Source organism: Hippoglossus hippoglossus, chromosome 6 (genome assembly GCF_009819705.1).
Source record: "Hippoglossus hippoglossus isolate fHipHip1 chromosome 6, fHipHip1.pri, whole genome shotgun sequence".
Lineage (NCBI taxonomy): Eukaryota > Metazoa > Chordata > Actinopteri > Pleuronectiformes > Pleuronectidae > Hippoglossus > Hippoglossus hippoglossus.
In genome coordinates, this window is record NC_047156.1 from 6,567,537 (window position 1) to 6,584,426 (window position 16,890).

Sequence of the window (16,890 nt, forward strand, 5' to 3'; positions counted from 1 at the left end):
ATATGTAACAGGGCTGATCACTGCAAAGACACGATAAAGGCTTTAGGAAATTATAAACCTACCCAGGAGTTGCAGTAGAAATGAACCCTGTCTGCAAGGAGAGCAATCACTGGAAGCCAGTAATAATAACATTGTCATGGGTATATCTATACTTTCTCTGTGCTGCAGCGGCACACAAAACGCACAATGTACACAGCTGGTAGCGGGCTGCAGATGAAAGCCAATTTGGGCTTCTTTGTGTAACCGAGAGCTTCAGTTGGACCACAGGTCCCTGTGGGACAAAGACAGAGAAGAGTGAAGAGACAAAGAGGAAGAGATCGCGAGCGAGAGAGCGAACGAGATGGAGAAAGGGAGGAGAAAAGGCGAGCGGGGCTGAGTGAGAGTGAGAGAGTGAGAGAGTGAGAGAGTGATGGGGTAAAGGGGGAGGAAAAAAGACACGGCCCTGGCCCACCTGGGCAAACAATAGCAGCGAGATGAGAGCGTGGCTCAAGGGCCCTCCCTGTCCCTAAAGTACACAGCTGTCGGTCGGGGCCAGCAGGCGGATCAAAACAGCCCCAGTTCAGGTGTTGCACCTTCAGAAAGCAAACGGAACAATTTTGGAACAAGAGCCTTGGTCGCCATGGCGACGGATGCAAAAGCAAGACTCTTTTTAGAAGTCATGTGAAATGAAGCGTGTTAATGTTCCTCATTTATTCTGACAAACACACACACAGGAGTGGGTGGGGGGGGTATAAAACATTTGTATTCACCCTTAACAGACAACAAGGACATTTTATGTAAATCACTTATGTTACATGTATTTCTTTCATAAATGGGATTACTGTTGTGTAGTTGATTTGTGTGTTGAAAGCAGCTTGTGCAGGATCCAGGGCTGCGTGTTGTTCGTCTATGCTGAGTGTACGGAGCCTTGATTTCTGCTTATAGAGTGTCCAAGCTTTCAATGTGACACATTCTGCAAATTTTCTGTATCCACTTACACATGAGCTTCATCTGCTCTTAATTAGTGTGAGAAACGCCAGTGTATAGTGCTAGTGAATAATTACAGAGTTTGTGTCAAGGATGGTATGTAGTCGATGGCAGATAAAGTGTGTTTGAAGGCAGTGTGTGTGTGTGTGTGTGTGTGTGTGTGTGTGTGTGTGTGTGTGTGTGTGTGTGTGTGTGTGTGTGTGTGTGTGTGTGTGTGTGTGTGGAAATGCCATCATGAAAAGAGGAGAGAGAGAGCGAGGGGGGACAATACATGTAATTCCCTTTTTGCTGGGTACAAGGACAACAACACTGTCTTTGTTTAAAGAGAAGCCATCTGTTTGATGATATATACTGTAGATTCTGGCTGTAATTGCACACGGTGTGGTGGTGGTGGTGCTGCCTCCCTGACGTCCCCGCTGTGTTTAAAGGGGTGACGTGAGTTATGTCCAGTTCATGCTGATAACACACACGGAGTCACTGTGATCCATTTGGTGGTTTGAGAATGTGAACATTGAACAGGTTGTGTGTCGTGGGACAGAATATAACAAACAAACACACCTTGTTTGTTTGAGCAGCTTCTGTTCACATTCACAGTGATTAATATTCCCTTTTTGATCCTAGTATTTCTGCTTTTTCTTCTTCTTCTTCTTCTTCTTCTTCTTCTTCTTCTTCTTCTTCTTCTTCTTCTTCTTATCTACAATCTCGCTGGAACATGTTTTATTTTGTGGGCTGATATATATGGTCTTCATGCTCTTTGGTGCCTCCCAGCTTGTGCACTCAATAACCAGCTGAACTCAACAGACGATCCGACGCACCGCGCTCATAAAACACTGGGATTAGTCTTCAAAGCTTAGTGGCCAAGCACACGGGGAAAGTTCATTAGTTTGCGTCTTGCTCTTCTTTTGGAAATTTTTTGTTTTACGCAGTTTAAATTTACCAATAAAATACAGCTGTCTTCCCTCCTTTGTGGAAGCCTGTCTGCCCCGAAACAGCCGAGATGCTGCCCCCATTCTTAATGCTAACCCTTTAAATATTTAACCAGGATCCAATATAGCAGTAATTATTTTTCCAAACAAATTACGCCTCAGGCCAAAACCGCAGCAATCTGATACACCACAGCGATACATTCTCTGTCACAAGGTGCTATTAGTCATTTTTAATTATTTATCAAGCTTCAGACCCCGTTTTTACCCTGCGAAAAAATCTGATTTTATGAAAAGCTCCCATGGCTCATCCCTGGAAGTCCCTGAGACGTCCACACGTGACGAGACACGAATGAGCGGCGAGTTCTTTTTCCTGTGACATCTTAACTTTGCAAGACTTCAACCCAGATGACTCCTCAGACCAACAGATGCTGCACCAGATACTTTGTGCTGATAAACATGTCATGAACTTCCTTTACCCTTCTGTTGACCCCTGAATTACCTAAACGGTAAAACATACATTTCCTATAAATCATGACTGTGTTATTTATCGTTAAACCTGGTAAAAACTATTTTTTTATTGTATTTTCATTCCCTTAACTAAAGTGAAATACCTTCAAAAAACACCTTCCGATCCCCTTGACTTCCATAAATGTGAGCAAAGTGTGGTGTTTATTAATTGGAATCCAAAAAGTCACGCAGCAGTGTTGCTTTATGAGTCCATGGAGCGCTGCTGAAAATAGCCTGCGCGATAAGAAGAGAGCCTCGTTTAATTCTGCCATCTGCAATGAAAAACAGCAACATTTTTTTTTATGGAGCGACAACTGTCACCGTGAACATGAGCTATGTTTAACTGCGCCGTCGAACATCTTCTATCAAACGCCATGAACACGTTTTGGAAAAAAGGGGGAGGGAGAGGTGGGACATAAAAGCGAGCAGATAAATTTGTCAAAGTGGTAGTTAGGAGGGAAAAATCAAGTTATTGTGTTGAGTCAGGGATGATGCGAAATGAGGGGAGAGAGATGGGATGTGATGGGATGTGATGGGATGGGATGGGATGGGATGGGAGGGTGGCGGGGTTATCGAAGCCTATTTTGCTGGATGCAGGGGCCCCAGCTGGCCGGCGGGGCGACGCAGCGCTCTGCCCACTTGCCTGCCTGCCACAAATTAGCCAAACTATTTACCCTCGTATATGCACATTAGCAAATTCCTCCAGTTGAGAAAACAAATTCGTCTGTTTTGTTCTGTTGGAAACTTCATGGAAGGCTGCATGGGCCTCTGCACACCAGGCATTCTCTGTCACAGTGGCGGTTAGTCCGAGAACACACACACACACACACATACATACATACACACAATACAAACACAAACACACATACAGGTCCCTGGCGAGACCCCCCCACCCACCACGTCCTCTCCCCAGCCGGACAGCTATAGCTCGGATCCGTCCCTCCTGCCCACCCTCTGATTGTTTTTCCCTGTCTCTCTCTCTCTTGCACCAGCACTCCCATGACCCGTCTTAAATTAGGAAACTCAGGGTCCCAAAATGAACATTTCTTTTTTTCTCCTCCTCTCTTTAGCAATTCCTCACTGTCCTTGCTGCATATTTTCCATCCTGGTGTTAGCTCTTAAATATTCATGTAAGTGGATGGAGGAGGTGAGGGAGGGGGGTGAAGGGAAGGTGAGAGAAGGGGAGGTAGGAAAGAGAGAAAGGGGAAGGAGGGCAGGAATGAGCACAGGGTGGTGGGGGCTATACCCCGACGCCAGGAGTGGTGGAGGTGGTGGAGGAGGGTGGGGTGGGGGGGGATAGATCAGCAGGAGGCCTCATGATTTATTTAGACCCGGGGGCACCTGTGCCAGTCAGCCGCTGATGGCAGCTATCGCCCCGCTAACCCGCTGGTGCTCGAACTCGGAAAAAGAAAGACAAATCTGTGGCAAGAGGTAGAATTAATGTGACTGCTGCTGTGAGAAATTTCACCTGTGCAGTTAATGATTTTCAGACTCGAGATATGAAGGAAAATCCATTGTTCTGTGGTCGTAACCCTTCAGTCAAGTCTGGCCATTTTAATGACCTCCCACTTTATGATTTATTTTTTAAGTTAGCCCGCAGCGTTATGCAGTAACTCCACAAACACCTGTAAGTTTGAACAAGCTCCTACTTGTTGCTGCCCACATTTGCCATAACCAACCCCCAAAAGCTCGGGTGAGGAAAAGCCCCATGTTTCAGATAAGCCAATCAATATAAAGAAGAGAGACTCTGCAGCCTTAGTGAGCGTGAGGGGGCGGCTCGCTGCATTTTATCAAGGCGGCTTAATTTCCGTCGGCTTAATATCCTGGGAAATGTATGGAAATTAAACTGTGAGGGAGAACAAAGACAAGGATCCAGGATGAAAAGATGTGGCGACACACACACGCACACGCACACGCACACACACACACACACACACACACACACACACACACACACACACACACACACACACACAAATTCACACACACGCGCCTGGATAGCCCATCAGATTGTACTGACCTGTACGTCTATCAAAAATGACAAAGTTCACATTTTTCCCTCAGAGTTAAATAAGTCTCGTTCATTATTCACCAAAAAATGACTGCGTGCTGCTGGCGACTGTATATGTTCCAATGCATATGCGCGGCTGCCGGTAGTTAATTAGCTTAGCTGCTACATGTCTCCTGCACGCCTCCTCTGTGGAGACACGTGGAGGAGCTGCCCAGAGGCAAATTATAAATGAGAAACAGGTTATTAGGATTCTGTTGCGCATACTAAGACGGTCTGACTGTCATAAAAAAAAAGCACAGTGGTGAATACAAGGAGCGGTAATTACAATTTTAGGGGTCTTCTCTGTTACTTGTCAGGTCCTGGTGGTAGCCAGGGACTGCAGCATCTACAGTCAACAACAACAGCGCGGCCCTGGCCCTGAGTGGTCACAAGGTGGATAGAGATGTATACTGAACAAACAAAGAAAGAAAGTGAGCTGATAAAAATAACAGCACGCCACAGCCGCCCATTCAGGCTGAACCTAATGAAAGCTCATCTGCATTAGTAATAATCTGCCACTGCTTGAGGGAAAGCGAGCGCTGTTCCAGGTACTGATGAGGAACGCAAAACCACGACCTTATTCACACTCCTGCCTCGGTCCTCCCGCCCTCTTCTCCCCCATTCTCTTTCTTTCACCCTCTTTCGAGAGGAGAATCTTCCCATAAACAACACCTGCACTTTCTAACAGCACCGCGGACCACGGAGCAAATCCGCGTTCTTTCCGTCCCTTCCATCCCTTCCTCTGGGGCAACCTGATCCCGGTGTTTACCTACCTTTCTCTCCCTCCCTGGCACATACGCTTTAACACACGCTTCACAGAACAGTAACTAATAGCAACCTCATTCATTAAAACACCCCTTGATGTTTCGCACGGAGGCAGGGTAAATGTGCTGGAACGCCGGCCCTGTCTGTCTTGTGTGTGCGACGCTAACAACAGATAGAGAGACAGATAGAGCAGCGGCTCGTCTTACACTCCTGCGCCTCAGCCCGTGCACTGGCAGCATCAACCCCGATGGAGACGGATACATATTTCATCAGTTATTAAGGCTACGACGCCAGCCCGGGGGGTGTCAGAGATCCCACCGTAGCATCAGCTGCACCCATCTTTACTGCCAACACGAATAAAGATATGGCCTCTGAAAGTAGAGTCAGAAAATGCAGCGAGTTCTATAATATGAGCTTTTTATGAAGTTTCCAACCGGATGCATTAAAATCTCTTCTGCCACAGGCCTTTAGCTTCACACTGGTAGCACTAATAGTACACAGACGGATTACCAATGACATCAACAAGCCCATTCCTCCCTCTCAGATCCCATTGACTCATTTTCCTTTCACCCTTCAATGTCTAATAGGCTAATACCTCAGGATATATTAAGCCTCTGATGTACTCAATGTTTCCCATGCATGTGCGAGTATGAGGTCTGTGATGTGTGCATGTTAAATAACAGGTACAAGCTGGCAGGTGCTGACATGTGTGCGGTGCAGCTTCAGGCTCCTGACGTGTTCAAATTAAGATGTTTAATTACTAGAGGAAACTTCTCGGTGTCTGTCGCTGGTAATTGAGCAAGCAAGCATCCACAGTTAGAGAGCATTATCGTATGTGTGCGGAGCGGGGGGGGGGGGGTATGGAAATGTTGGGAGGTAAAAGTGTGTATAGTAGTTTCAGGCAGCTGCACTCAAATATATCTTATATTTAAATTAGCAATTTAAATATAAGAGATAATGGCTACTACTTTCAGACTTATGTTGACGTGCAAAAAGTAGGCCTGAAAAAAATAGCTTCAGACTATTATGATTATTTGTTGGAATTTGGTGGATTGTTGATTTATGACAGTTAAGTATGTTTACCTTCAATTCCAACATTGTAAAAGGCCTGGGAGCAGTTTGACTATCAGTGAGGTATACTGACCCTGTAAGTGATGAGGAGTCCATATGCATATTTAGGCACCTAAACAAAGACACCAAGAGAAATTCACAAGTCCGATCACCCATCTATGTCCTTGCTTGTAGTGGTACCTTGCCATGCACGCAGCCCTCAAAAGAACCAAAAAGCAAAAAGAAACAACATTCCTGTTCCTCTGAATAATATGCACGTCTCGCTGTGAAAGGTTTTCTTTGGAACCACTTGCCACCAAGGAAAGACTCTCAATGAGAAGTGTTAACAGCATGTGTGATGACCGTCTGAACTAAGAGCAAGTACCATGAACCAAATTCCATTCATCTGGGTTGGATTGGCTTAGAGATAGAAATAGCAGATAGTGATATATGAAGACTTGGGGGAAAGGACAATCTACACACTGAATGCAGCTAAACATATTTTATCGTTATTTTAATGAGCTGAGCCTCTAAGAATAATACTGGATGGAGAGTGGCATATAGTGTGACAAGTTGCTCTACTGGTAATAGTACTTGGCAGTGATATAAAACGAGAGCAGAGGAAATTAGTTGGGATAAGAAAATGATTTGGGGAGACACGGTCTGTCTATATGAGAACTGGAGGCGATTTTAAATCCTTAATATAAAACATGTTTGATCACCATCGGCGCAGCAGTGATGATTCTGCGGGAGGTTTAAGAACGGGTCTGTAACCCCTCACACTACCAGATAATCTGGGCCAAACATTGGTACTGACCAAGGTTCCACATCAGATTTCTCCTCCGATTCTCGGGGGGCCTGAATTGGGGTTTAATCGCCCTGAAAGTCCTGTAGTCTGAGCCCAGCTTCAGTTGCTCTGAAAGTCACAGCCAAGGACCAGAAACTTAGCGGCATGCCCATGCAGACTTATAATAGACTTTAGAGTAAACAGAGCTGGAGACAGAAAACAACCATTCCTAAACGAAGAGGCCCTTAGAAAGCTCAGCAGACAGGTTGTGAGGGCATGTTCTCCTCACATCCCTGCCTCTGTCTGCACGCTACACCTCCGCTCCACCACCAGCAGCCACAACAGGGCCCACTCCTGCCAGCTGCTCTGCCTCAGGAACCTCAACTTACACTTAAATAATGTCCTAACGCATTCCGCCCATCGCATGGCCTTTACCCGATAGGATAAATAGGAAAAATATGCCACGCTGGGACAAGACAATAATCCCTTTATCTGGCAGAGGGTAAGCTTGACTAGCCGGCTTACCTGTTCCATCATTAGCTATAGGCAGGAGAAGAGAATGGGCGGAGGGAATGGGAGGGGAAGGAGGATCAAACAAGTAAGACCATGGATAGGTCACAAGTTGACGTAATCAGAATGTAAACACCGCTGAATAATTAAGAGCAGGACAGAGAGGCAGTGTAGCAGACTGCAGAGAGATTGAGGTAATAATACATTTAAATAATTGCAGGGAGACTGAGGGCGCAGTCAAGTACAGTTGCGCCGAGTGCAGAAGTGCTACAGACGGGCCCGTTTGACAAGGATAGATGAGCTCAGCTGCACCGGCCTGTAGTCGCTCAGCACCGGAGAGAACAAAGTTGAAACTCTAAGCACCCTGAGAGCTGTTCTTGCAAATCGCACATCACTTGTTTACCTTGAATACCGGTGTTTTATTTGCATGAGTCAACCTTGTGTAAAATCCAAAACTCATTTGCAAGGCTCTTACGGCACATACGACGTCAACGGCATAGCTTTGATGTCCGAAATGCAAACAGGCATGTGTGCGTGTGTTTGAAGGTTATGAGCTTCCCGCAAGATGGATATAAGCAGAAGAGAGTGATAACGGCTTTGTGGGTATTTTGTCTGTGATTGGTTTGAAATGACGCTTTCTTCATTCTAAGGAAAAAGAAAAGGAAAAGCAAACAGGCTGCTCGGAGGATTCCTCTCTGCCAGCATGTCGGTCTCATGTAATTTCAGCTCATCAATCAAAAACAGCAGTTGTTGAGAAAAAACGTAAGTGCACAAGACATAAATATTTTACTTAACAAGAATCCGAGAAGACAAGAGAATGTGTTTGTGCTATTGTGGAGGATATAGAGGAGCGCAGCACCAGCCTGTCAGAGCTGGCAAACCACTAATCTCTACCTCGTATAAAGGTGCCGTCTGCCACAGAAACTGTCCTCCTATCTTCTCCTCTGAAATCATCAAAGATGGTTTGATGTTCTCCTCTAAGCTTTTGAACTCACCACGAACTCTACCCATAGCTCAAGTTTGTTTGCTGCCCAAACTGCGTGTGATGTGAAGACACCCGTAGTGCTCGTGTCCCATGAGTTCATTCTTTGAATTGAAACGTAAGACTTGCCTCATTCCTCACAAGAAATCTTGGGGAAGCGAACACACACACATTCTTCACATTGTGCATGCATGTCATCGGAGTTCAGGAAACCTTGTGACACACACACACACATCACTCCCAGTGCCTCAAACCAGGGTCACCAAGTCCCTGGTCGAGGTTTTGGTGGCTGGTTCTGTAATTTTCTGGTCAATGTCAGCCTTTCTTTCCCCTCCTCCGCTGCCAAGAGGAAATGGAGGGATGATCTCTCCGCTCTCCTCCACTCGTCACTCCCCGAGAAAACAAACAGGAACATTTTATGGCCTGCTTGTTGACCTACCGCCCAGGAGCAACAACAACAGGCTACTCGCGGTATTTACCTCAGGATGAGCTACTTAAACTGATATAACAGCACTGCCCTGTTGACATGGACGAGCCAATTCCCATACAGGGATCTTTATATAGGTTTCGGAGCCTGTTAGTGAGGAGCGTCTGAAACGCAGTAAAGCTCAAATAAAATAACACACCTGTCAGATGTGATAAAACGTCCTGATGTTGTGAATACAGCCATTTGAATCCATTACTTCTCACTCTACTGTAAATTGCCACCTTCGTATTTTCACAGGAACAATGGACTTCAGTGTGGAATATTTTAAAGAGCTAATGATAAACTGTAAAAGCAACAAAACCAGACTCTTCTATCAACAAAATCCACTAAACGGGGACCACAGGCCTCTGCACTATGCACAGATGCAGAGCCACCACCTGGCATGTGAGTGGGTATGTGTTTACATGTGTGGTACCGTGGCTCTCTCTCTCTCTCACACACACACACACAGACACACACACACACACACACACACACACACACACACACACACACACACACACACACACACACACACACACACACAGACACACACAGACACATACACACACCTGTTCTTCCCTCAGCGCTGGCCCCGGCACCAGGCCCCGAGCCCCAAACAAAGCTTCCCTCTGTACGTGACGCGGACACTGTTTGATTCCGCGCACAGTTCGCCCAACACTGCCTCCGCTGAAACCTAAACACACTGTTTGCTATGGGCCGAAAAGTGACTGTTTAAGAAGCACTGGGAGAAGAAAGCAAAGGCCTTCCCAGAGAGTCATCTGGTTCTAATGCAGGGCCCGCTGGTGTGGATTACAGGCACATATTACAGGAGAACTCGGGCTGACCCCTCATCTCTATCCTGGGGGAAATGGGAGCCAGCCATGGTGATGGGGGGCTGAGGGTACTGGGGCCTGGGGGAGCAGAAGGGTGAATAAAGCCTGTGGGCAGGCTGCCACCCAACATGATTGGTGCCCTTCTCCAAAGAGGGAGTTTTCTCTGAGATCCTTTCAAAAAACCCTCTATTGAAAGCAGGAAAAAACACGTTCTTCCCCTGAGACCCTCAGTGATACTAAAAAAATGTCATAGCTTCAAATATTTCCTGTGGTCTGTCTGCGCCTTTACGAGAGCTGCAGCAGGTTGTGAGGTAACAGAGCTTCTATAATGATCTCAGAAACAATAAAACATGCTTGTTTCATCACATTAAACACAATAAGCAGCTGGCTATTCAGAAAGCATTTTACTGCCCTCTCCCACATTGCAAGGGGGGGGGCACACTAACAGGAAAGGCAGAACTGGAGTGAAGAGAGAGGACTTCAGCAGCAGCTCATAACGTTGGCAGCGAGTGTGGGTGTGTGGCCAAATAATCAGCTCAACTATGAAAACATTCCTAATAAAGCAGCAACAAATCAGACAAGATGTGCAGCAGACAATGATCATCCAAACAGAACAAATAGGAGCAAACAAAGCGACGTGTGTGTGGTTTCTTTTCTTCATGTTGGTTCTTCTTTGCATCTGCTTTCATAAAATACCTCAAGTTTTTTCATTGCAATGTCACACCAAACTAAATATTTAAAAGTTGCAGCTCTTACCTGTAGTATCTGGACTGCAGATACGTGGAGCACACCGCTTTGGACACGTGGCTGGCTGAGCCAAAGTCAATGACTTTGACTCTGTAGGGCTGTCGGGACGGGTCCACGAGCATGATGTTCTCCGGCTTCAGGTCAGCGTGGATCAGCCCCAGGCTCTTCAGCTTCATCAGTGCTGTGGCCACCTGCTGTAGCACGGGTCTGATGTATTTGAGCGGCAGCGGGCTGAACTTGTTCTGCTTGAGGAAGTCGTACAGGTTCTGCTCCAGCATCTCAAATACCAGGCACGTGTGGTTCTTGTGCTGGAAGCACTCGTAGGCCCTCACAAAGTTGTAGTCATCTGCATTCTCCGTGCTGAGACGCGCCAGGATGCTCACTTCGATCTGACCCTGCCGTGCATAAGACGGGTGGTTTTTTAAGATCTTGATTGCCACAATCTCGTTGGTGCCCCTCTTCCAGCACTTTACCACCTGTCCAAAGGTTCCCCGCCCCAAGAATTCCAGGACTTCATAGGTGTTGGTCATGGAGCAGAGCACCTCATGTTGCACCAGCTGGTAGTCCCCCTCGTTGTTGGAGCCGCTGTTTTTGGATGTAGCTGTGGAGGTGGCGGTGGCGGCTGTAGCCACCGTGGCTCCACTGGCTGCTCCGTTCTGGATCATTGGTGGACCGTGTTCCTCAATGATCTGCACACTGCTGTTGTTGTCAAGCTCCTCGCTCTTGCGTTTAAGCCCGCATCGCTGGTAAGTGTCGAGGAGACTGACCGTACTGCGGCGCGTCAGGTTGTGAACACCAACCCCGCTACCCACACCACTGCCGCCGCCACCTCCACCACCACTGCTGTTGCTGCTGCTGCCTCCACCCCCGCTGCCCAGCAGAGACCCCAAGGCCCCCGAAGTGCTGCTGGCTGAGGCGACCACGATGTGGCCCGCGCTGGCTGGGAAGATGAGCGCCTGCTCGTAGGGCAGGGTACAGCTGGCAACCTGCAGGGAGCTGTTGATGCAGAGGGGACCACTAGTGGTCGACACGTTCTTGCTGCTGTTGTGGCTGTAGACTTTGCTGTGTGTGCCGTACCCTGTCATATCCCAGTTACAACTCTGCTCCACCTTCAGTTTCTTCACGCTAAAGAAGGCACTTGACTGGAGAGTGTGAGGGGAGAACACTTGCACTTGCGAGGCCATACCTGTGACAAAGGGGGAACAGAGGGGAGGGGCGTAGACAGGAGGGGAATGAAAGTGAGAGGTTAGGAATTTGAGAGTGTCTGAAACACGAGTGGTAGCTACAAGCTTTAAATAAAGACAGCTTGGGTCAGAGCAGGTCATTAAAACACCAAGCGTATATTCTGATGCGTCAGTATGTTAATCTCTTGAACTCTTTACCATCATTATAAATAAGAGCCAGTAAATAACCTTGAAAATGTCAGCAAGCATTTGTTACTTTGTGGAAACAGTTTTTGTAAGAAAACATCAGATTCCACATCATTATAATGGCAGGGAAAGGGATATTTTTCATGAAATGTGATTTGTTTTTTTTTACATTCTTATATAACATAAATAAATGCCAGAATGTTAAGCAAAAAGATAAGCAGATTGAGATTGAGCAGGGCTCATGCAAACCACTGGTTCATGAAGAGGAAATACCATTTCCCCACTGTTCCCATCTGCAGCAAAGTAAATAGGCTGAGTGCATAAAGAATACCCTTTCATGGGACACTCCACTGAGACCGAGGTGCAACACAAGATCGTACACAAAAACAGGCCCACAAAAAAGTCTGGAGGAATGATTGCAATTTCCTTCCCGACAACACAAACCACCCCTTGCATTTATTGGTACACAATTACTCACTATGGGGAAGGTGGTGGAAGAAATCTTGCTCTATGAATCTATGAAAACCGGAGAGGGGCACTGAACTCCCTCTCAACTACAAGACAACAAAACAAAAGCAAAACTGCAGCGAGGCTGTGCTCTGAACTCCTGGGAACGAGCGGCCTCAGAATAAGCAAAAGCTTCTCCAAGCAAACAACTGCCCAAAAATAGTCCCTTTCTTTATCTCTCTCTCTTTTACAAACAGGCTTGTTTGTGACATTGAAATGATTATTACAGCACAAGGCAAATTATATGAGACTTGTAGTGCTGCTATGTTTAAACAGTTTCCAGTAAACCCAAAATTAGTTTACTGCTAACAAAGTAAGAGCTTCCACCTGGCCATGCTACCGCCCACACACACAATTAGGCCTCACTGTTGATCAACTGATGCATGATTCAAAGAATGTTACGGTCGCAGCATGCGCACCCAACACTAACAAATACCATGCATGCAAACAGCCCTTTAACGTTGTTGGCTGGCGGAGGAATTGCAGCTTTTGTGTGTTTAATAGACATCTTGAAAGCTGGGAAGTTTTGTTCTGCTCAGGGATAATTAGAGGACCATTTCCCACCAAGATGGGAGGACTTCCATAATTGTGGGCTCCATTCTACGGACAGAGAGCAGGGAGGAGGGGACGTGCCCCGTCACTTTGTCATTATTAGCCCTTTAAGTGGTGATGATGATTAATTCAGTAGGAAGCTGGCAGCTCTCCAGCACACTCTGCTTTATTTTTGCTTTTTTTCTTCCTTTTAACTCTCCTGACCTCTCTTCCTTCTCCGTTTGAGAATTTTTATTTTCTTCCCTTTTGCTTGGACTCACAGTTATCTGCGTGGTCATCTGGTCTTAGCCCTAATGCTGCAGGATTGGAGATACAGCGCGCATTAGAAGGCTCACTGTGAGCTTGGTGGGTGCAGTACAGTAGCTGATTTAACGCATCCATGCTTCCTGCAGTTCCTATCTAAGCCTCATCCTTGATATCTGCACAAATATCCTCTAAATCATTAAGATGTGGTGTTTTTTTTTGTTACTCCCCACACCTATATAGTCACTTCATGTCCCCCCCCCCCTCCGTAGGTCTGGCTGGTCCAGAGAGGTAATGAAGAACGTCCGCTAGGCTATTAGGGGCAAGGCTCTCTGCTAATCACATAAGCCCTGAAGGCCAGATGTCACTCCTTGGATTACCAATTCCTGTGCCTGGACTTTACGCTAAAAATAATTTGAATGATGGGTTGCGTCACTGAGCGGCGTCAACAATGTGCGACTGAAAGCCCGACGGGATAATCACAGGCACCGACTGATGGACGTAAAGATGGATGGACGAACACAGGGGCCGGTCTGTCTTCTTATGGAAAATTCCAGCATTGCATATCCCCAAGCCAGCAAGACTGCGCATATAGCCCAGGGATTTTTTATATTTATTTTTACGATGCCAAATCGAGGCTAGCTGCTTTTTGCATTACCGTACATGAACTCCTCATCAACCCCGAACTTAGTCAGTCAATGACTCTCTATCCGTTTTAACACTGTGTTCAAAGGGTTCAATGACATTGCCTGCACGTGCTCCCACAAACCGGGAGGTACGACCGAAAAATCTTTAGAAATGCATAGAAAAACTCAGCTGTGACTTCTGCACAACTGGTTTTGCCTGTGCAGAACACATATAGGTGATTAAATGAAACCACCAGTAGGAGGTCGAATGGCATGGAATGTTATCTCATGACAACATACACAGACAACAATGTGACCAACTATACATCATTGGGAAAGCGGCTCCAGTCGCCATGAATCACTCCTCACCCGAACTGAAAGTCAAACATGCTCCTGATGTAGAATCTGAACAAACAACACCCTCTACATAGTCGTCAGAAACAGCACAGTGCAAAAGACCTTCCCTTGAAAATGCCCTCTTGAAGTTTATTTGAATTTCGGGAACTCTAAGCCAAGTGCAAAACTGTAAAGGGCCATTGTTGTACATTTACAATGCTGGAATGCCTTCAGTAGCCAAGGCTTTCCATTTAGCATAACTAAAGGAACACTGCAACTCTCACCCGCTGCAATTAAGCACACCACAGAGGTATTTTCCCCTGTTTAGAGGCAGCATGTTGAAATGGTAATAGTCAATGTTTTGGGAGAGATTACTTCTCTGTCAGGGGTTTGTTAATCTTCTTTTTGGGAGGATCAGGGCCGATCTGCATGCCATGTGAGGCTGAGAGACGGACTGAAAAGGAGGGAAGGGGAACGGAGCGCTGAGAGGTGGGGACATGAGTGGCCCTCACATTCTCGCCTGTGACCTGCTTCTGTTTGCTCTCTTTTATTAAACCCGTCATTTATACTCCGCTGACAACATGACAAGAGAGTATTGATGAGGACGCCTTTAGACGCCGCCAAACCTGCCAAGTAGCCTTTTGTAATTACAAATAGTCTTTTAATATGAAACCTGCTTGTCATTCAACGCATCCGTGTCGGTTCCCAAAGCTCTCTTCTTTGTGAAAATCTGAATTTTCCTGATCTCTTTGCACTGAGGGCAAGAACGCAGTAAACTCAGACCCATACGTTTAAAAATATATCAATCAATAATCCAGAGAGCAACTGTTCCATGGCCAGCCTGCACCGAAAGGTCTGAGTGGATAGATACAGTACCGAGACCCCAGCTGTCACCTAGGAGACTATGCAGAGACAGCATTCAGGTCTGTCTGGTCGATGTCCCCTGGCCTGGATATATTTGGATTACTTCCCGAGGCCTAATGGCTGCCGACACCGATGGAGACACTATGATGACCCCGCCTCCTCACTGGCGGTCTGCAGCACTGCCCCAGTGTGTGTGTGTGTGTTTGTGCATGTTTGGAGGGGGGGTTATGAAATAAAATGGCTAATGAAATAACTTCTGACTGTCTAGACAAAGCATTATGTCACCCCTCGCTGCTGTTTGCATGTATATATGTCGATGAGTTGGTGGGTGGGTGGGGGGTGGGGGCATTGGACAATACTGTTCTCACCTCCAGCCCTTTTCTTGTGCAATATGACATATGGAGAAGACCAAAAACTGACACTGCCTCTCACATATGAAGAACGCAGGAGATTGACGCATTCACAATAACACGAAAACATCCTGAACATCCAGGTGAGGGTCGGCGCCTGAGTACAGTAGGAGGCAGGACGCGATGTACAAATTCAGTTGTGGAAAACACAGTGTATTTGTTTACAGGTTTTGGATTCCATCACCACTCCTCAAATCTCTATGTCTTTTCAAGTTGACATCTTCGTCTGTGTCCTCTACGTCTTTTTCATTCTGAGATATTTGTATTCTCTTTTCAGTTTCGCATCCATCGGGTGTTAGAAATGTCATCAACACAGACACCATCTCTCTATGTGAATTTTGTGGACATTTTCCTTGACAGCTTGCAAGACGGAAAGTGTCCAGAACTTAATTTTGGGAGTTCAGTGCATGTCGAAAAGCAGCATAATATAAATCCTCATATTTGTAAGGTTTTAGTCCACCAGAAAAGCTTCAGTTCTGTTTGTCATATAATCCTAATCTCCGGAAATCCAATTGGAGGAATGGACGCTATTATTCCACATAAATATAATACATATATGATACATTAGATTCATGTCAGTCCAAACGCTCCCTTAAGGGAACATCTGGTTTAACTGCTAAGGGCCCTAACATGAGATTCAGTTTTCTATTTTGTACGAATCAAACCATTCATCCACCCTGATCCCTGTGCAAGGCATCATCTGCATTTGTATCTCAACTAATTTATCAAACTTTTCTTGTTAATTTCTAACCACTCTGTACATGCAATCCTTTTTTTAGAGCTATGTTATTTTGCATAAGTGACCGACAGAACCACCGGTGGAAAAAACCTGTCATGGAGAAGGTGACGGTGACTTCGGGGGTTAAACGCAGCAGTGAATACACCACTGAACTGGAACATATTGTTGACACACAGCAGCCGAGCCCGGTGTTCCCGCCTCCTGCCTGAGTTCTGCCCTGCAGTGGGGGAGCTGGAGCTTGACACTGAATATTCTCCCTCACCCACGGCCACTATTGACCATCCTGTCTGCTTTTTTAGCTCTCTCTCATCTCGGCTTATTTATAGCATAATGCATCAGACGAGCTCGCAGGGAGACACACTGTCATGCAGGCTGCCGCTCCACCGGCCCTTCTGCTCATCCTGACCACAACACTTGACCAGTTGGACTCGTCTCTCTTCTACCCACACACACAAAGAGGACAAACATCCACCGAGCATCTGAGTGGCCGACGAGGCCAACGTGAAAGCTGTTTGACAGACGTGCTGCACAGAACTTGTGGGCTTGTAAATCAGCAACATGCCTGCTGTAAATGTGACACTCCCTCATCTCTCCCCCTTCCTGGAAACAAACAGCCAAAGATACAACATGTTGTGTTAGCTGTGAGATAAC

General features: G+C 46.4%; 1 protein-coding gene across 5 annotated transcripts in view; it reads right to left on the reverse strand.

Moving 5' to 3' along the window:
* hipk2 (homeodomain interacting protein kinase 2) overlaps positions 1–16,890 on the reverse strand; it is a 72,215-nt gene that overhangs the window by 42,434 nt on the left and 12,891 nt on the right. For all 5 annotated transcript variants that reach the window (XM_034587273.1, XM_034587276.1, XM_034587275.1 and 2 more), the window contains exon 2: positions 10,602–11,778. In XM_034587273.1, coding sequence (XP_034443164.1) covers positions 10,602–11,778 — 1,177 coding nt within the window. The remainder of the gene's footprint in view (positions 1–10,601; positions 11,779–16,890) is intronic.